This window comes from Lynx rufus, unplaced genomic scaffold (genome assembly GCF_022079265.1).
Source record: "Lynx rufus isolate CCGP_SWC_20201006 ecotype Redwood Valley unplaced genomic scaffold, mLynRuf1.p SCAF_17, whole genome shotgun sequence".
NCBI lineage: Eukaryota > Metazoa > Chordata > Mammalia > Carnivora > Felidae > Lynx > Lynx rufus.
The window spans coordinates 3,102,678-3,124,329 of NW_025814831.1; the positions used below are offsets into that span (position 1 = coordinate 3,102,678).

A 21,652-nucleotide genomic window follows, 5' to 3' on the forward strand; every position below is an offset into this window, starting at 1 on the left:
AGCAGGGAGTTGGCTTGAGATTCTCTCTCCCGCCCCCCTTCTGCCCCTCCCTTGCTCACGTGCTCTCTCTCTCTCTCTTAAAAGTAAAATACATAAATAAAAATAAAAATAAAATTTAAAAACAGAAAAAAGCAGGGATGCCTGGCTAGCTCAGGCAGTGGAGCATGCAACTCTTTTTGTTGTTGTTGTCGTTTTAGTTTATTTTGAGAGTGTTGTGTATGTGCACGAGCAGGGGAGGGGCAGAGAGAGACGGAGAGAGAGAATCCCAAGTAGTCTCTGTGCTGTCAGTGTGGAGCCCAACTTGGGGCTTGAACCCACAAACCATGAGATCACGACCTGAGCTGAAACCGGCTCAGGAGAGCCCTCTCTTACCCTGATAACTTCGTGGACAATTCCTGAAGATCCCTTGCATGTTGACAGCTATGGGACATTCAGGGAACCAAAGGGAACCAAAGGCATTTCCTACTTAGACTCTGGACTGGGGGGTTCCCAACCCAGCGGGAGTTGGCTTTCCGCCTTCCCCTGCAGAGGCCCCGCGGTGCCCAGGAGCTGGCTCAAGGACACCCTTACTAGTCACTGCGAGTTGAGCAAGCACTTGTGAGAGGCCAGATGCACGCCGAACCCACCCGGCCACCTCGGCCAGGGTGCCAGGTGTGTATCCTCCCAGCCAAGGGAGCGGAGGCCGAGGGATGGGCCGCAAGGCAGACAAGCCAGCTCCGGAGGGCTACTCCAGTGCTATTATGTCGTAAGGACACCTGGCTGTCCCTCCCAGAGGCAGACTTCCCCAATATATTAGGACTGAAGCAAGACAAGGAACGACACCGTGATCAGACTTCCTGTTGTCACTGACCCCTGAGGCCCCTGCATTTCTGATGGCTACACCTGGATCTGCTTTTCTTGGAGAAACACAAGCAATGAAAAGACCAATGTTGGGGCACCTGCCGGCTTAGTCGGTAGATCTAAGGTTTTAAGTTCTTGGGGTCTTAAGTTCAAGCCCCACGTTATGTGTAGACATTACTTAAAAATCAAATCTTTGAAAAAAAAACAAACAAAACAACACTAGGGCTCCTGGGTGGCTCAGTCCGTTGAGTATTTGACTCTTGATTTCTGCTCAGGCCATGATCTCGCAGTTTGTGCGTGTGAGCCCCCCATCGGGCTCCGTGCTGGCAGTGCAGGACCTGCTTGGGATTCTCTCTCCCTCCCTCTCTCTCTCTCTCTGCCCCTCCCTTACGTGTGTGCATGCGTGCACTCTCTCTCTCTTAAAAATAAACAAATAAACTTTAAAACAAACCAACAAACGAAAACGCAAAACACGAATGCTTACAAACGGCACCTAAAGAGGGGGAAAAAGACTCAATTTTATTTTATCTTTTAACTCAGAAAACAGAAATATTAAATATATCAGAGACATTTCCAGGGAAAAGCTGTATAAAATATGTCCCTGAGCTAATCTTCATTCTATAATTATTTGAAGTCCACAAAAATAATTTACTTGAATATGGTTATGATGGGAAATCATTTTTTTAATTAAATTTTTTTTAACGTTTATTTATTTTTGAGACAGAGAGAGACAGAGCATGAATGGGGGAGGGGCAGAGAGAGAGGGAGACACAGAATCCGAAGCAGGCTCCAGGCTCTGAGCCGTCAGCACAGAGCCCGACGTGGGGCTCGAACTCATGGACTGCGAGATCATGACCTGAGCCGAAGTCAGCAACCCAACCGACTGAGCCACCCAGGTGCCCCTGGAAAATCATTTTTTTTAAACTTACTTATTTGAGAGAGAGATTGCAAACAGGGAAGTGGCAGAAAGAGAGGGAAAGAGAGAATCCCAAGCAGGCTCCATACAGAGCCCAATGTGAGGCTTGAACTCACGAACCACAAGATCATGACCTGAGTGGAAATCAAAAGTCAGACGCTTAACCAACTGAGCCACCCAGATGCCCCTGGAGACATCTGACTTCCTACCCACTACCTGTGCCCGGAGCTCATTTGAATAAGCTTGTGTTCCTCGAAGCCTCAAGAGGCTCGCCTCTAGGAGCCAGGAGCATGCCAAGAAAACCAGCAGGGGCGCCTGGGGGGCTCATTGGTTGAGCGTCCTACTTTGGTTCAGGTCACGATCTCACAGTTCGTGGGTTCGGGCCCCGTGTCGGGCTCTGTGCTGACTTCTTGGAGCGCAGAGCCTGCTTCAGATTCTGTGTCTCCCTCTCTCTTTGCCCCTCTGCCACTCGTGCTGTTTCTCTCTGTCTCTTTGTCTCAAAAATAAAATACATATTAAAAATACATACATAAATAAATAAAATAATTTTTGAAAATTAAAAAAAATTGATGTGCAAAAATAATTCATGACAATACCACTGCAAGTTGCTGTTTATTCCAATGTCCCAGCATTTAGGGCAAAGACCATCTTCAAACAACCTGACGGTCAGCCAGTGAGTTTGATGGGATAAAGGAAGAACTAAAAACTCGCTCACACGGGACCCCAATCCTGCCGGCTGTCTGAGCACGCACACAGTGCCACCCACGCCGGCCACGGGCTGAGAATCCCAGCGGAGCAGAGGTGTGGTGTGAAGAAACGACGTGATGTTATTTCTGTGACACCCCGAGGTCCACGCTGTTCGGTGCGTGCACGCCACCCTGCGGGGACCTGTTAACAGGAAGCTGGCGAACGGGGCACGGAGCATGAACACCTGGGCAGCGCTCTCCTGGGCAAACACGAGGCCCGCGAGGCTCTCACGTGACCCCCACTCCTCCACGCGGCCTTTAAGGCCTCCACAGGTGGGGGGGGGTGCCATGTTTCCTCCGCCTCCCGCGTTTTCTCGGTGCAAACCGTCTTTGCCGGCAGCAGCTTAGAAGCCACAGAGACCTAGGCTTCTGACTGTATTATCATGCCTCACCCTGTGACAGACTGTCTGCCAAGTGGCTTCGGTGAAGTCCACATACCCCATCTGCCCTCAGCGGACACACTCCCTAACGCGGCCTGGCTCTGAAGGCCACCTCCCTGTTGCTGCGCCAGGTGTCCCTCCTGCCAGCTGTGACTCCCCCACGTCACAGGGCTCCAGGAGAGAAGACAAAGAGAGCCTCGGCACTTTATAATATGTAATCTTATTTTCTGGTAAACTCTACCCCCAACGTGGGGCTCGAACTCACAACCCCAAGATCAAGAGTCACCTGCTCAAAGAAGACATCCAGCTGGCCAACTGACACATGAAAAATTGCTCAACATCACTTATCATCAGGGAAATACAAATCAAAACCACAATGAGATACCACCTCACACCTGTCAGAATGGCTCACATAACATGAACAACTCAGGCAGCAACAGATGTTGGCGAGGATGCGGAGAGAGAGGATCTCTTTTGCACTGTTGGTGGGAATGCAAGCTGGTGCAGCCACTGTGGAAAACAGTGTGGAGGTTCCTCACAACACTAAAAATAGAACTACCTTACGACCCAGCAATTGCACTACTAGGCATTTATCCACGGGATGCAGGTGTGCTGTTTCGAAGGGACACACGCACCCCCATGTTTATAGCAGCCATACCAACAATAGCCAAAGTATGGAAAGGGCCTAAATGTCCACCAATGGATGAGTGGATAAAGAAGATGTGGTATATATGTACAGTGGAGTATTACTCGACAATCAAAAAGAACGAAATCTGGCCATTTGCAACTACGTGGATGGAACTGGAGGGTATTATGCTAAGTGAAATTAGTCAGAGAAAGACAAAAATCATAGGACTTCACTCATATGAGGACTTTAAGAGACAAAACAGGTGAACATAAGGGAAGGGAAACAAAAATAAGATAAAAACAGGGAGGGGGACAAAATAGAAGAGACTCATAAATATGGAGAACAAACTGAGGGTTACGGGAGGGGTTGTGGGAGGGGGGATGGGCTAAATGGGGGAGGGGCACTAAGGAATCTACTCCTGAAATCACTGTTGCACTAGATGCTGACTTGGATGTAAATTAAAAAAAAAAAAAAAGAGTCACATGCTCTACAGACTGAGCCAGCCAGGTGCCCCCATGCAATCCTGTTTTAAATAATGCTGATTAAAAAGAATTTGGAAAACAAGGGATGTGGTCCAGCAGCAAGGTGTTCAGGAAAACTTTGGAAACCGAGGCTCCACCTCACTGGGGTAAACGGAGGAAAGTTCTCCGAAGGGGCCTCTGCCGTCACCTGATGTCTCTCTGACACAGAAGCGGCGCCTGCTTTTACGTCCGCAGGTGCAAGTGTCCCAGGACAGCTGCATTCCGTCAGCACTGACCGGGGTTGTCCAGCAACCCCCGGCCGCTGGTCACGTGAGGGTGGGGTACGGTTCACTCGGCAGCCAGCTTCCAAATCACTCCCGTCAGTGGAGTCAAATTTGCAGATCAAGTACACGAATATTTTTATATTATTCTATTTCAAATTGGTAGAATTCAAAACATAGAAAACAGTACACAAAAACACTGGTTTTATTTAATAGCATGTCCGTGACCCAGGGCCAGCTTGGAATCCACAGTCGGGAGACTCACGCGGCCTACGGCTCACCAGGACCCCCGTTCTCCCAGTCCACCCTGTCCTGACACAAGCCAAGGGCCCCCACAGGGGAGGTGCGGGCGTCCGTTCACGTACAGGTTTTCAGAGCCCTTGTAAGATGAACTGCTCAAGCAGCTGCTTCTGGTGGAAACTCGGGACACCAGTGGGGGGTCAGGGTGGGCTCCTAAGTGCTGGTCTTCCTTTGCTTTGGTCTCAGCTTGTTCCAAGCCCTCTCCAGGGCCACTTTTCCCATGAAGAAGGTGATGGCAAAATTACGCTTGTACCAGTCTCTGTGGAGAAACCAGACGAGCACACGTGATGCCCCAGTAACTGAGGACCAGCACCCCAGCTTCTGAGGGGAGTTCCCGGCCAAAAGGCAAGTCCTCCTGACCATCCCCACCTTTCCTCACTGCCTCTTCCTTTTTCTGCCCTCATTAAAGCTAACCTGTCCCTAAAAGCCTTCCCTCCTTCCTCCTGGATTTTCATCAGGGCCCCCCAGGCTATCACAAGAGAGGAAGGCTCAGCACGTGAACCCCCACCTTTGCCCATTCCGCTGCAATCCTCCTCTGGTTTTTGCTAAGAGACTCCAGAAAAGGAGACTGGGGCCTCAAGACTTCCGTGGCATTCCTGGGGAGCCACAATCGTTGAGTGTGGCAGGACTCCGTGGGGACCATCCTGGTTTGGGGCCTTATTTGCGTGAGAAGCGCAAAGTACTCCATCGGGAGAAGTTAATCTGTCTCAAGTGCCAACGTCATAAAGCTCCACATCCTCTTTTTCTAAACAATCTGAGCTTCTGTGTCTCTAAATAGAGAATTCCAGGGCTTCCTCTAAATATTGGGGTGGAGTTCACCAACAGCCACGGGCTCACTTGCCTGTGAGTTACTGTACAAAACTTGCAAATTCACCCCACTGCTGAATGGGCAAAGCTTGGGAAGTTTCCACAACAGAAGGCACACATTCCAGACTCTCAATGCTAAGCCTCTGGAAGCTGAAATGTCCATAAGCACCGATGCTTTTCAGCCAAATGAACTCATGAGTGAACACGGAACTTCTATTCCAGACTGGACTCAAATGACTTACTGAGTCCAGGACAAAAGGAAGCAAAACGACCACGGGCTCAAAAGAAGCGACAGCAAGAGGTAAGGACGCTCGTTTTCTGGAGCCTCTGTGTTGGCTGAAGAGACAATCTCCCTCCTCGTGAGAACGATCTTACGTTTCTATCCACTTAAGTGATGTTATAAATGGGAAGCAGTGCCCTAAATAAACAAGGCTTCCAGAAAGAGAAAACCGGTAACCCATTGAGACGGCAGTTCTTAGGTTACTAAGGAAAAGCCAGATTCCACTCCACCGACGCTCTGACAAAGCGCAGGGAAACTAAACTCTCCCTGTTTCCATGGGGAAGGCAGGGGCAGGGTGGCGTGGGCGCGGAAGGGGGCACTGACGCTCCCCTGCCACCTGACCCGGGGTGGGGCTGGTCCTCTCTTCTCTGGTCCTCCTCTCCTCTCCAGCACACATGCTCGGGCCCACATCACAACTCACACTGGCCTGACGTTATAACCTAGCTGGTTCAGAGTAACACGGGACCGCAGGAGTGCCAACGTGCTCGTGCTGCCAGACTCCTCTGTCTGAGGGTCGGTCTCTCGAGCTCGCCCAGCCTCACTCACCACCACCGTCCTTTAGATCTTACCTGCCCTGCCTGACCGACACTGCCACTGTCACCTTCTATTTTATTAAGTTTATTTCTATTTATTTTGAGAGTGGGGTGGGGGGCACAGAGAGAGGGAGAGAGAGGATCCCAAGCAGGCTCCGTGCTGTCGGCACGGATGCGGGGATCCGTGAGCCGGATGCGGGGCTCGAACTCACCAACGGTGATATCATGAACTGAGCCGAAATCAAGGGTCAGATGTTTAACTGAGTCCCCCGCCAGGCTATCATTTTAAACGAGGTCTTCTATGAACCCCTCTCACCCCCGACTCATATACCCTTTACATATTTCCTGTGATCTGGTTGGTACTAAGTACAGGGGTCTGCCTAGATTCGCTCCGTGTTCTGGTAAGAACGCCTCACAGGTGCTGCCCAATACTTCGTCCTGCATCGTGCAGAGGCAGCTGGCCCAGTGTGCGCAGCAAGAGAAGACACGGGGTGAGGGGCCATCACCCCATCCCGCGCCCTGCAAAGCCCCGCCCGCCTTCCTGCCCGCTGGTTTCAGCAGCTGTGGGTCACCGCTGCCCACACCTATTATTTCCCTGGGAAAATGTTAATTCTCCGACTCCACCGCTCCTTCTGCATCAGCTGTCAACCTACAAAGAAAAACGCTCCTTCATGTGGTTCCCCTGAAACAGTCGATGCAGGAAAGGTGTGAATTCTCTGGGTTCTTTTACTGATCAATTTGCAGAACGAGTTGGCTGACTAGCAGTGTGCGGAGGGGACTGAGCTCCTCGGCCTTGCTATGACGGCAAAGGTCTTTGCAGATTCAGTGTACTTTTAATCCACTACGGTCATTTCCTTTGTGCGGCTGGAACGGCCTCACCCTTAGCCTAAGGGAGCCCCTCAAGTAGGCCCCTGTGCCGTTCTCATGTGACCCCGCCAGTCTCTGGGCCTCCTCTTTGACACAAGGTGTCTTGCCTCATCGTGTGCTGTTCCCACCGCAGACCTGCTTCTCTAAGGAGTCCAGGTTCCCCTTAGTGGAAAGTGCTGTTTAGAACGGTCGAGGGGCATGTGGGTGGCTCAGTCCGTTGAGCGTCCAACTTTTGATTTCCGCTCAGGTCTTGATCCCAGGGTCGTGGGATCAAATCCTGCGTTGGGCTCCATGCTGGGGGTGGAGCCTGCTTAAGATTCTCTCCCCCATTGCCCCTCTCTCCTGCTCACACTCTCAAACAAACAAGTAAACAAATAAATTAAATAATGTAAAGTAAACTTCAAAAAAAGAACCTGCTGTCAGAGCACTAGGGGTGCAAACCGTTATGGAGTGGCCACGCGAATAACTGTAAGCCGTCCATTTTATTTAAAAGTACGAAAACTAAGTTTACAGCAATGTCTACCTTTAACATAAACATCAACGTCACTAAATTCAGGTAAGAAAATAATCCTACTCAATATGAATATGATATTCAAAATTAAAAAAAAATTTTTTTTTTCAACGTTTATTTATTTTTGGGACAGAGAGAGACAGAGCATGAACGGGGGAGGGGCAGAGAGAGAGGGAGACACAGAATCGGAAACAGGCTCCAGGCTCTGAGCCATCAGCCCAGAGCCCGACGCGGGGCTCGAACTCACGGACCGTGAGATCGTGACCTGGCTGAAGTTGGACGCTTAACCAACTGCGCCACCCAGGCGCCCCTCAAAATTTTAGAAAAAAAGTAAGCACTTACCTGTTATAACACATGTGTTTCTGAAAATTTTTACTTAAAAATTCCTTGTAAAAGTCAGCCATTTCTTCTGCATCTAATGTTGCTTTCTGACCTGAAAATTAATTTCAACTTAAACATTAAGACTTAAGAAGAAGAGACCCACAAACTACTATTGATCTAACAAAGGAGGTCAGCAAGATCAAAATGCAAACATCAACTGTATCTTTCTATCTATACACTAGCAATAAACAATCCAAAAATGAAATCAAGAAACAATAATTTCAGGGGTGCCTGGCTGGCTCAGTCAGTAGAGCATGCAACCCTTTATCTAGGGGTTGTGACTTGAAGCCCCATGTTGTGCATAGAGTTCAGTTAATAAAAATGTACATATATTAAAAAAAAAAAAAAGAATACCATTTACAATATCACCAGAAACAATAAAAGCCTTAGGAATAAATCTGAAAGGAAGTGTTAAGACCTACACACTGCAAACTACAAAACACATTAAGAAATAAAAGACCTGAACAAATGGAAAGACGTTCCACGTTCATGGTTTTAAGGACTGCAGACTGCTGAGATGGGCAGCACACCCAAGCTGACCTACAGATACGATACAATCCCCATCAAAATCCCAGCTGGCTTTTTGGCAGAAACTGAGGAGCAGATCCGAAAATGCAGAGAAACCCATCAGCCAACACAATCTTGAAAAAGAAAAGGGGTGCCTGGGTGGCTCAGCCAGGTAGGTGTCCAGCTTCGGCTCAGATCATGACCCCACGGCTCAATTTCTTCACGACTGAGGCAAGCACAGGTGTGCGTCTCCCAATACACAGCCCGCGACGCGCTTCGTCACGTCCCCTCAAGTGCCTTGAAGCTTCTAACGAGAAACGTGAGCCACCCGTAGAGGGGAAACGGACTACTTTCCAACCTGAATGCATCCTGGCTCAACAGCGCACCCTCCCACCCTGGCCCGGGGTAGGTGCCGGCCTAACCAGTCCATCTGGGAGTCAGTGAGCACACGCTCAACCAGGTGACACAAGGGGACTAACCCGGCCACCTCCACGGTCCTCCCTGTGTGGTGGGAGATGCCGACCGCGGCGCCGGCCCCCAGGGCTCCCCTATCCCCCCCCAGGTTTGAAAAGGCCACACAGGACAGCAACCAGCCTGCCAAGGGAAACGCGGCCAGACAGCAGCCCACAGGCCAGTCTCAGGACACCCAGTGATGGCTCGGAGGTGAAGGCACTCTGGCTTTGAAGCCCCAAACAGGCGCTCGGACCTCTGCCCCCCGGGCTCTCGCACGCGTAGAGAGGCCCACGTTCGAGCTCCTACCTCGGGTGTAGCACGCTTGCCCCTGGAAGATGCCGCCTCCGGGCAGAGGCCACGTTTCCCGGCCGCACTGCCGAGGTCGATGCTGCAACCCCAGCGGGGTTTGGGGGAGACGGGCTGGGAGGGTAACCCAAGGGCACTTTGCCACAGAAACAGGAGTGAAGGTGCTGACCTTTGACACATACGACACGGAAGCAAGCACTCGGATGGCACGGTCCAAGCGTGTGTCTGTCGGCGCACAGAGGACAAGGACACGTCCCTTCCACAACATAACCAAGGACCTGCCTGAGTCAACAGCAGTATTTTCCACATGTTCGTTCTCACTCCTCTGACCCACCCTTCTGCAGCTCCTCAGATCCTCCATCTGGGGTCTCTTCCCTCATCTAGAAGATTCTCTCTCAAATCTCCCCTAGCTGTCCTCTCCTCAGACAGGCCTCTGTGAGGCCCTGTTAAGATGCCTGCTCCCCCTCAATTCCCGGTTGTTTTTCTTCCAGGGGCCGACGACAGACCTCGAGACCTAGTATTCACAGGGCTACCTGTCGGTTGGCCCCACTCCCAGCCCACACTGGAATGTCCGCTCCCTGAGGGCAAGGCCACAGCTGTCTCATCCAGTATGAGGTCTCAGTGCTTAGTGTGGCACACAGAAGGAGTTCGACAGCTACCTCGCATCAACACATGGCCAGATGCTAAGAGGGACAAGAAAGAGAACAGCCAGCCGCCCGAGGAGGGGAGGGTAGCCGAAGGCTCCCAGAGAAGGCGACGTGGAGGCTGGGTCTTAAAGGATGAGTAGGAGCCCACGAGGCAGAGAAGGGAGAGAATGGGTCAGAAGCCGGGAACCGGCACAGAGGAAACAAAGGGTCTGGAGAGGCATAGATGTGGCCGAACAGAGTGAGCGAGGAGGAGGGTGGGCAGGGCTCGAGCGTGGTGAGGGGACCAGGGAGGAGCCCCCGGCTTCAGGCAGGAGGAGCAGCCAGGCCGGCCCAAGAGCCTTAGTGTCCTCTGAACGATGGGTCTTGGAGGGACAGCACGTGTGCACGCTCGAGTCAGCATCCCAGCACATCTGTCTGCACCCCCACGTGAGGACCCGACGAGGCGCCCCAGCGGCAGCGGTTAGCGGCCCCGCGGAGCTCCGTCCCTCTCTGGCTGCTGGCCCAGGACTGTGGGTTCTCATCTAGAACGTGGGTCAGAACAGCACGCATCGTGAGGCTGCTCTGAGACAGAATGGGTGGCAGCCAGTGTGACAGGTGACACGGGGCCTGGCACGGAGCGCACCCTTGTCACCACCGCTGGAGGGACAGCAGGAGGCCCGGGCTCTAAGGACAGGCAGGTGCCAGCTTCAGCTGCTGGTCTGGTTTGGTGTCTTGTGCAAACACCCCACAGCCAGAGCTCAGCATAAAGCAGAAGCCACGTAAATGTCTGCTGAGTAACACGGCTTCCACGTCTATCGACACTGCAGCGGGCTACTGCGCTCGGATGAAACTAAGCAAAGAAAGGGAGGTAGGATAACCTAGTTCATTACACATTTGCTAAAAACCACGTGGGGGTTTATGACTGCAAGTAAATCTATCTCCATGGCGTGCCTTCTTCCCACTGCGTGAACACTTTAGCAACAAAAGAAATCAGAGGCAAGAATCTTCCCACCATACTGCTGCCCTACAAATGAGACTCAATTTGGGGACATGCAGAGCTGAAATCAGGGTATTCCGCTTTTGCACTGGAAATTCAGTAATTTTTCTACACTGCTGCAGAATATTCCAGTGAACATCCACTGAGTGGGCCACCTTAGCCTTACCCAGTCCGCAATTACTAGAATTATATACTCCCCCCTTTTTTAAAAGATAATGCTGCAAGGAACCTACAGCTACCTCTTCTGTTTTCCTCTAGAGTGCATTCTTAGATATCCTGTGGTCAAAATTTCCCTGCTTCTTGGCAGGGGTGCTGCCTACAGGGGCATCCTCTGGAAAGACGGCTGGAAATTTCCCCTGCCGCGGACCACCTACGAGCACTGTATTGGACTATAACTCTAACTCCACCAGCACGGAGTGTAACCACTGAAGGCACCCCCTGAATTCAGCAAGCACAAAATGATGCCCAGTTGCTGTTCTGATACACATCGTAATCTGCAGTCACATTACTCACCTACAGGTATTTTGTTGTTTCTACAACCCTGTTAACGCTCTTCACAAAGACTGCCCCTGTCGCCTCTGTTCTATCATCTGCTGTTCATGCTTAACCTGTTTCCTGGATGCTGACCTTTTGTTCCAGCCCTCTGCTTTACCAGACACCGCTTGCAATTGAGCACACAACTCTTGATCTTGGGGTTGTGAGTTCGAGCCCCACGTTGACTGAGGGTACAGACTGCCTAAAGATAAAATCTTAACAAAAAAAGAAGTCCTCACTTAAATAGAAGGCAGTTTTCATGCTCTCCTGTCCTTCTACCTTTACTGTCGAGCTTAAAGAACCACCATTCCTCCAGACAACGGAGACTCAGTTGTGTTCTATCAGACCTTCTACAACTGGCAGCTACGTATTTAACTCTTAACCCACAAATAACTGATTTTTTTAAAATGTTTATTTATTTATTTTGAGAGCAGGGGGAGGGGCAGAGAGACAGGGAGAGAGACAGACTCCCAAGCTGTCAGCACAGGGTCAGTATGAGGTCCCAGTATGTGGGACTCAAACCACAAACCATGAGATCATGACCTGAGCCGAAATCAAGAGTCAGACACTTTAACCAACTGAGTCACCCAGGCGGTTTTTTAAATTAATTGATTTTTAATAATTAGCTTTTTGATCCATTTGGAATATATCTGTATTATAGGGGTCATGAATCTAAATTTACTCTCGAGTCAAAAATAGTTTCTTCATTAACATTTTTATTTTATTTTTTACATTTTACTTATTTTTGATAGATAGAGACAGAGCTTGAGCAGAGGAGGGGCAGAGAGAGAGGGAGACACAGAATCAGAAGCCGGCTCCAGGCTCTGAGCTGTCAGCACAGGGCCCGATGCGGGGCTCAAACTCACAGACTGCGAAATCATGACCTGAGCCGAAGTCGGACGCTTAACCGACTGAGCCACCCAGGTGCCCCATTTCCATTAACATTTATTAAACAAACTCCTCCTCCCTCGGTCCTGCGGGACCCCTATAATCACGTGTTCAGCACGCATTCTGGCCCACTGAGGTGACATGACTGTCACCCCCCCCCCCCGCCCCGTTTCCATCACTGCAGCCTGGAAACTGTTTAACTAGCTGACACAGTGGGAACCTCCCTTCATGTGTCCTGTCCTCAATACATTCCTTCCTGTTTTATTACCAAATTCATTTAAAAGTCTGATTTAAGGCCAACCTTTCAGTTCTTAGAAACGCCAGCAAGAGAAACTCTGATATTAATAACAGGACTCAAAACAACCTTTCCCGTGTTAAGAGAGTGGTTATCTCCAAAGCATGTCCACAGCCTCCCTGACCCTGCCTGATCCTGGTGAGACTCACGAGGCTGGTGCCCCTCCCTTAGGGCTGCAGCATCTGTGACCACAGCCCAGGGCCCGCTCACTCGTCAGCAGGGCCGGGACAGCACAGGGTGAGCTGAGAGCCACTGTGGCACGGTGACATCAGATGGGCCCGGGAACCCTAGTCACTAGGCCAGGACCCAGACCCTCCACTTACTGTGTAATTTTGGTTCAATACCTTGCCCTCGGGTTCCTCATCTCTAAGGTGGTAAAAGCAGCGGGACCCGTTTCTCTGGGTCATTGTGGGAAACAAAACAGATACAGGCAAAGGACTTGGCGCATACAGTCAGCATCTGAAATTGTGCGCAATTATGCTATGCTTATTGTTAGGACTCTGCACCCTTTCCTGCTGGCTCCGGCCCTCCATGATGGCACCTTGACGGGACCCTGCAGCCGTCGGCAAACAGCAGAGCCCATCATCCGGCATCCACCCTCCCAGCTCTTTCTCCCAAGTGGAGTCAAGAGGGGCTAAGGGAGGGGCAGCGCTTTAGCCCAAGGACAGATGTGGCTTTTGGGGTCAACGGTTCCAGATTTTCCATCAGAATGTTTTGACAGCAGACATCTGTTTAACAAACACTATGACGCGTTATTTGGACCTCACGTCAACAGCAAGAGAAAATGATTAAAGGTCATTTTGGGCACCAGACCTTCTATCCAAAACAGGAAAGGCAGCACGGCAGGCAGAGGGAACTGAGTGCATCCAGCATCCCTGGCATGTCGCACAGCATGGGGGACAAGATGTAAAAGAGGGGACAGGACAGGCGGGGGCCGGGGAGGCCTTCAGTCCAGACAGAGAGCGCAGCTGTCATTCCGTAGTCACACGAGTCTAAAAACCCAAGCCGGGCAACAAATGTCAATTGTGCATCTGGGGCAGGACAGTCTGACTACGCTGCAAAGGATAAGTCTGAGGCAGGAGCTGACAAACGACAGCCTGCGGGCCAGCAGCCCCTGCTTCTGTAAATAAAGTTTTATTGGAACACATTCATGCCCATTAATCTAGGTGTTTTTCTTTTTTCTTTTCTTTTTTTTTTTCTTTTTTCTCTTTTTTTTCTTTCTCTCTCTCTCTTCCTTCCTCTCCTTAAAAGAGCAAGGGCCAAGAGCAGAGGGAGAGGGAGAGAGAGAATCTCAAGCAGGCTCCACACACAACGTGGAGCCCAACTAACCCACTGAGCCACCCAGGTGCCCAGTCTCCGTATTTTCTAGGTCTGCTTTCACGCTTCAACAGCAGAACTGAACAGCTGAAACAGAGACCCCATTGGGCCCAGAAGGACTAGTCTATCTACTATCTAGCCTTGACAGAAAGCTTGCCCACCCCTGATTTAAAGATTGGAGGCCAAGGAACCAATTAGAAAGTTACTACAATAGGCACAGAAGTAACAAGGGCCTGGGGACAGGGAGTGGCAAAAGCACTGAAAAATGTTTAAGAGGTGACTGCAGAAAGATGGGAAGGGGCGGGGCTTTGGGAGGCTGGTGGGCGTGACCTGAGGTCAGGAATCTGGGAAGTCCAGCTAGTACAGGAGAAAGGGTGCAGAAGCCAGGGGACTATGGGACAGAAGTCCAAAGGTCAGAGGGAAGTCATTGATCTCGGAAAGACCTAAAAGTGTTAGAGGGATGACCTCACCCAAAGAGAGGAAAGAGACCAGGAGGAAGGCACACATGTGTCCCATGTATGAGTATGAGGACCCCCTCAGAGCACCTGTCCCAAAGGAGATCACGACTTGCCCCAGAGCTTTCTCCCCTTCATCCGAAATCCTTTCTTTTTATCTTCTCATGCAGTTAAACAAACACCATGTTAAGAGGAAAAGGACAAATGAACTAACCTGATCCGGTTCTCAGTTCCAGGCCTTTAGCTTTTAGTCTTGAGCGAATAAATTCTTCTTTTTCCTAAAAGAAGACCACTATCAGAACGCTCTTTCTTCGTCTTTCCATCTTTCCTTGGGTGGGACACAGCCCAGAGTGGTCTGGGGGAGTCTGCATGGGCCCATCTCCAAACCTGGGCTAAGCCATCTGAATTTGGTTAAAAGTCCCATGCTTGAAGTAGGGATTTCAAAAGAAGATGTTTCACGAACTGTTTATAAATCCACAGAATAAGAGAAGTACAGTCCATGTGACACAGCCTACCCAAATGGATAGACATATAAAGCTTTTCTTCTGGATTAGAAAATTTTTACTTCTTTCTCATATAGAAAAATTCTGAATTCTCAGAATGAAATCACATCACAAAAACCCATATTTCATAAACATAAACACACACATTCTAGTTCTGGCTCTGCTACTCCTTTTAAGGAAAAACTACTTGAAAGTCTTGAGATCTATGATTTTATGAATGATCAGTATTTATGTACAGTTACATATAGATTTAAAAACTATATGCAGGGGGCACCTGGGTGGCACAGTCAGCTGAGTGTCTGACTTCGGCTCAGGTCGTGATCTCACAGTTTGTGAGTTCAAGCCCTGAATAGGGCTTCTGTGCCCCTTCGGATCTTCTGTGCCCACCTGTCTCTGCACCTCCCCACTGGTTTTCGGTCTGTCTGTCTCTCTCAAAATAAATAAACTTAAAAAAAATAAAAAATTATATGCATATGTTAATTTACATACAGGCATACATATGAGAGAGAGAAGGGAGGGAGATGGAGGGAGGCTGAGGGAGAGAGGAGGGAGGGAGGGACCAAGTCAGGACTGAGTAGAAGAAAGGCAAATAGTAAGGATTTAGCACCCCCAGGTGGCCATTTGTGGTACCTCTTTCTCATTCAGACCTTAAATCAAAGCTTACCCGACAAAATGTCAAATTCTGGTTTGCCCAAAACTGTTGGTTCCATTCTTGTGTTTCTTGTCTTAATTTTCGTAGCTTTTGTTCCAATGGTGATTCATTTTCGGGGACGTAAAAATGAACAGGTCGAAGGTTTGAATGTTTGTCTGGGGGTCCTATCCAATCATGGCAAGATTTTCTTGGAGGGCAGAATCCTGAGACCTTTAACAAAATGCACAGGGTGAATATAAACTAAGCAAATCTCCAGTACTGTAAAATGCATAGTATAAATTTATTAAAGCCCCTCATTAGCATTCTCTTTTTAAGACCATGTGCCAGAGAATACCCAAATTAAAAGAACTACAATAAATATTATTAACGTGAATACTATAGGGAACATGTTCAACAATGGCACTGGAATAATGCAACTCCTAATGCAAAACCAGCATTTAAGCCTGCACTTTGTACTATATACAAAACTAACTCAAAATGGATCAAAAGCCTAAATATAAAATCTGAAACTATAAAACGTGTAAAACAGCAAAATTTGCACAACCTGAGACCAGGCGAAGATTATTTAGATACAACACCAAAAGCACAATCCATGAAACAAAAAAGATAAGCCACAGACTGGGAGAAAATATATGCAAATCTGAAAAAGGACTTGTTCCCAGAATATATAAAAATCTCTCAAAACTCAATAGTAAGAAAACAGACGACCCAATTTAAAAATGGGCAGAGTGGGGGCGCCTGGGTGGTTTAGTCGGTTAAGCGTCCGACTTCGGCTCAGGTCATGATCTCACGGTTCACGAGTTTGAGCCCCTCTGTTGGGGTCTGTGCTGACCGCTCAGAGCCTGAAGCCTGCTTCGGATTTTGTGTCTCTCCCTCTCTCTGCCTCTCCCATGCTCATGCTCTGTCTCTCTCTGTCTCTCAGTAATAAATAAAAGTTTAAAAAAATGATTAAAAATGGGCAGTGGCCAAATAAAGCTTTCTCCGAAGAAGACATATGGATAAAAGCATGCTCAACATCACAAGTCACTGGGAAACGCAAATCAAACCCACAGTGAGATACCACCTCACACCTTTTTATACGCCTAAAATAACCCACAAAGACATCTGACAACAAGTGCTGTCAAAGATGTAAAACAAGTGAGCTTTTATATGTTGCTGGTGGAAATGCGCAATGGTGCAGCCACTTTGGAAGAAAGGCTGGCAGTCCGTTACACAATTAAACACACACCTAACGCACAATCTGGCACCACTCCTAGGTATTTATCCGAGATGAATAAATACATATGCTCACACAAAAACCTGTCTGTGGCTGGGAAAAGTGGTTTTATTTAAAATTGCCAAAATCTGGAAGCAGCCTACGCGTCGTCCTCCCACTGGTAAATGGCAAAACCAAGTGTGGCACACACAACGGTGCTCGTCAACGACAGAGCGCGACACTCTCAACAGCAGGCAGCACGGATGGATCTCAGGTACGTTCTGCTGACTGAAAGAGCCACACCAACAGGCCATCGCTCGCAGGATAGAACAGGCGTGGGGGTGGAGGAAGCGGCTGACTACCCAGGAATTTCTATACCGAGACACAGAAAATGTTCTATATCTTGAGTTGTGGTGCTGTCCACACATTTGTCAGGAGTGAACTTCACTGTATGTCAACTGGACTTCAATAAACGTGACATTGAAACGAAAGGACCAGCTGGGTAATCGAAAGACTAGCTTTCCGTTTGTCTGCTTTAAGACCGATGCAGATCCATTGTCTGGGTGGCTCAAGTCAGTTAAGTGTCCGACTCTTGGTTTCAGCTCAGGTCGTGAGGTCACGGTTCATGGGTTTGAGCCCCACATCCAGCTCTGCACTGCCAGCACAGAGCCTGCTTGGGATTCTCTCTTTCTCTGCCCCCCCCCCCACTCACGTGGTCTCTATCGCTCTCAAAATAAATAAATAAACTCAAAAAAAAAAAATCAATGTAACCTAAACTCATGGGGGAAAAGTACCATTCAATGTAGAAATCTCTTATACATTATTTAAAACAAACAAATAAGCTCTATTGAACATGACTTCCACCTCTAGCTACAACAGAGTGCCTCCCATGCGCCCTCCCCGCACCAACAACTAGAAAACTCCCAGCCACGGGAAGGAGTGAAACCACTGAGACTCACAGCACAGACGAGTCTTAGAAAAATACAGAGGGAAAGAGCCAGGCAGGAGAAAGGATGTACCGTGGGAGCCCTCCGTGCCGCATCCTCGAAGTCAGTGGTGACTGCAAACATTCACACGTTTGTCCAAACTCACCAAATGTACACTTTAAGTGCGGGGTATTCATTTTACTGCATACAAATTAAAAAGCCAATTAAAAGAATGGTTAAAGCTGACAAAGACCAAAGGAACTACCACACTGCACATAATTAACATTTCTTTTCCCTTTGGAAGGTACTTCATTCAGGATATTTCAGTTCTTCGGGATCACGGTTACAAGACGCGACTTCCAAGGAACTAAAACCAGAGAGGCAGGGTTTGCAAATTTTAACATGAAACAGCTTTGTCTACTTGGCTACTCACTGATCGTTTCATTTGAAGCAGAAATAACAGCTAGCTTACAAAGACGATGTGGCCAGTGTTTGGCGGCAGGTCAGGCGGCAAGAGCAGCAGCAAGGGGCAGGGGGAGGGGCCGGAGCAAGAAGGCGGACGTCTGCTCAGCTGGGGACATTGCCCCCAGGCACCCTCCCCAGTGTGGGCTGACATCCCTTTAGGCCCCTAGACTCAACCTTGAAAACACAGCTTGCTAGTTTTTGCTTCGATGCGCCCCGCGAATCACCACCAACACACCAAACATCTCAAGAACCCGATGCTGCCGAAGAAGGTTGCTACGAGCAAAACCACCAGCGGTGTGCCCATTTGCTCCTTTTCTTGGATGCTAGGACCTTCCTACATTTTCTAAATTCCCAAGCATTCTACAAATAGGATGAACTTAAAGCATGGCAAGGAGCAGCAGGTTGGGTCTGGAAGGGTCGTTCCCAAGTTTGCTGCAGAGAGCGTCTCAGGTTACAAGAGCTCTGAAATCCTCCTGTGAATTTGGAAGGCCAAGTTCTACTGTAAAATACGCAGGCACAGCTATTCAGGCAAAAAGCCTTTTCCTGGACCTGTGTTCTCCACAGGCGGTTTTGGAGTTACGTTATAGCTCCTCCTTCAGGACAACACTGGCACCTGTAACAGTTTATTAAAAATCTGGTGTGTTCACCTCAGCTTCAGAATGCTTACCATTTAGAAAACCATCTTGAGTCTAGAATAAGTGAATGAGCAGGACAGGTTGGAAAGTATATTGGGATTTCCTCAGACTTTCAAACTGTTTCTAGAAAAGAATCTTTAGGGGCGCCTGGATGGCTCAGTCTGTTGAGCATCCAACTTTGGCTCAGGTCATGATCTCGCGGTTGGTGGGTTTGAGCCTCGCGTCCGGCTCTCTGCTGACACTTAGCACGGAGTCTGCTTGGGACTCTCTCGCTCTTCCTTTCTCTCTGCTCCTCCCCCACAAAACAAATAAACTTTAACAAATAAATTCAAACTGTTAAAGACTTGACAGATTAGGTAAAAGAAGTTACAACATTTGAGTGAAAAAATAAAACCATGGACAGGAAGTGCACCATCACCGAAAAGGAGTTGTAATGAGTTAAAGCTGTGGTGGTGGGGTCCTTGGGTGGCTCAGTGGGTTCGAGCCCCGCGTTGGGCTCTGCGTGGACAGTGCAGAGCCTGCTTCCAATCTTTTCTCCCTTTCTCTCTGCCCCTCCCCCGCCCATGCTTTCTCTTTCTCTTTCAAAAGTAAAAAAACAAAAAACACGGTGACAATTACTATCACAACATGGAATGCTTCCTCAAGTTCATGCAAACATATCGGAGGCTCCAGAGGAGTGGGGGGAGGGACCCCCAGGCCTGCTGTGGCGGGGCGGGGGGGGGGGAGGGGTGCGAGCACACTGTGGGGGCGGGGAGGACAGGAGCCTTTCTCTGCTGTCACCGGGGGAGGGTGCAAGGCGGAGGCACAGGGAGAGGCACGCAGTGGTGAGGGATCATCGATGAGCCACCCCGGGCAGCGCACAGTCCCTGATTAATACGGCTGAGGGAGGTATACAAGTGCAAGGGTGTGCAGTGCACTTTACAAACAGTAATGAAACATGACACACACCCTTCCTGATCAACTCCACGCAGCCAACCGATTCTTACAAACTGCTTTCATTGTTTTGACAACGGCTTCAGAGAAAAATAATTCACGTACTGTGAAATTAACCCCACTGAAGCGCACAGTTCCGTGTTTTCAGCATGCTCCCAGAGGTGTGCAACCATTACCAATTCCAGGCCACTGTCACCACCCCAAAGAGAAAGCTGTCCTCGTGAGCACTCACTCCGCATTGTCCCCCAACCCCCACTACCACTGCTCTATTTCTGCCTCTGTGGATGTGCTTGCTGTGGACATTTTGTGTAAACGGAAGATCACGGTATGTACTCTTTTGTGACTGACATTCACATAACATGTTTCCAAAGTTCGTCCACATGGTAGCACGCGTCAGAACTTCATTCCTTGTTACGGCTGAAGGCTGAACCAAAAGGTATTTCGGGATTTCCCAGCGTGGCCATAACACATTTTGTATCTGTTCGTCAGCTGAATGCATCTGGATTGTTTCCACTTTTTGGCTGCTATGAATTGTGTTGCTGTGAACACTGGTGTACAGATTTTTGTGTGGACATCTGTTTCCAATTCTCTCGGGGGTGCACACAGGAGCAGGATGGCAGGGTCACATGGTAACTCTATGTTTAACCTTCGGAGAAGCCACCACGCGGCTTCCCACGGCAGCTACACCAGGTGACACTCCCTCTGGCAGGGCTCAGGGTTCCAGTTTCCCTGCTGAGCATTTGTCACCGCGCATCTTGTCCTCATTGTAGCCACTCTAGTGGGCACCAAGTGCTGTCTCACTGTGGCTCCTTCTCAGATTTCTGCCACAACCTTGTATCACTAGCCAGCCCATGGCTGCAAGTGACTCGTTAGTGTCCTTCAGACACAAAGGCTACTTGGTAGCAAGGACAGGAGAAAAGTGAAACAAGCCCTATTTGTCAAAGACAGGAGTAATTTCTTTGCTTTTGAATACTAGAAGAATGTTTCCTCAACTTGGGGCTATTCACGAGGTAATGGCAACAGACAAGATCCACTTGTTACTTTAACTTCTATTACTAACATCTTCTCCTTTGCCTCCCTAAGTCAAGACAATCAACAAAACAGTAACTCAAGTCCTGATTTAGCACATTTGCCAATTTCCATGGTGCAAATCCTTCCACTGTGGACAATTTCAAGCAGTATACCGTTATGTGGTTTTTCTACCACGTAGGTACAATAGTCGTAAATAACCTCAAAAGCAGAGATGATAGTAAACTATAATAAAACACACGTGAAAGTCTAAATATGTATTATCTTTAATATAATTTATTTTAGTATATAATTTTTAGTAATAGCTGTTTATTAGCAAACTTCCTGAAAATGTAGCGGGGCATCTGGGTGCCTCGATCGGTTAAGTGTCCGACTCTTGATTTGGGCTCAGGTCATGATCTCACGGGTTCGTGAGATCAAGCCCAGCATCGAGCCTGCTTGGGATTCTCTCTGGACTTCCCCTGCACAGGGTGGTGGGGGGGGGGGGGCACACGCTCTCTCTCAAAAATAAATAAAAACTTAACAACGTAGGAAGCAGCTCTCTTCACTGCAGGACGTCAGTGCTAGCTGGGACACACCAGGCCACACTCCTCACTGCAGACCCCATCACGAATGCACTGACCCAGTCACCTCAGTTCCCTACTGCTTTTCAAAAGGGTTCATAACATGTTCCACACCACTTTAACCAAGTTATTACAGATGTTCTCTGGAAATGGTGGTCAAAACGTAGCTTAAGTATTTATAGTTTTGAGCCGTAGGTGAGGCCAAGCTTCCCCCCCCCCCCGCCCCACCCTGGGGTCTGCAGCTGGACCTGGGGGGTAAATCCACGGGAGACACATCCACAGAGGAAAGCCCCAGGGGTCAGGCAGGCGTGGGCCCCACAGGGAAATGAGGACCCAAGCAGCAGCCCGGTGCTGATACACTAGGCTGCACTAGAAGCATCAGCTGTGGCAAGGAACAGAAATATATGGAGACCAGAGGAGGGCAGGAACTACTTTAATCAAG

The 21,652-nt window shown here is 49.1% G+C and overlaps 1 protein-coding gene across 1 annotated transcript in view; it reads right to left on the reverse strand.

Moving 5' to 3' along the window:
• Positions 1-4,439: 4,439 nt before the first annotated feature.
• Positions 4,440-21,652, reverse strand: part of LOC124512487 (cytochrome c oxidase assembly factor 8) — a 28,545-nt gene continuing 11,332 nt past the window's right edge. Inside the window, exons 2-5 of the mRNA XM_047080012.1 lie at positions 15,477-15,674; positions 14,524-14,587; positions 7,893-7,983; positions 4,440-4,811 (exon numbers count right to left, since the gene is read on the reverse strand). Coding sequence (XP_046935968.1) covers positions 4,706-4,811; positions 7,893-7,983; positions 14,524-14,587; positions 15,477-15,674 — 459 coding nt within the window. The 3' untranslated portion in view covers positions 4,440-4,705. The remainder of the gene's footprint in view (positions 4,812-7,892; positions 7,984-14,523; positions 14,588-15,476; positions 15,675-21,652) is intronic.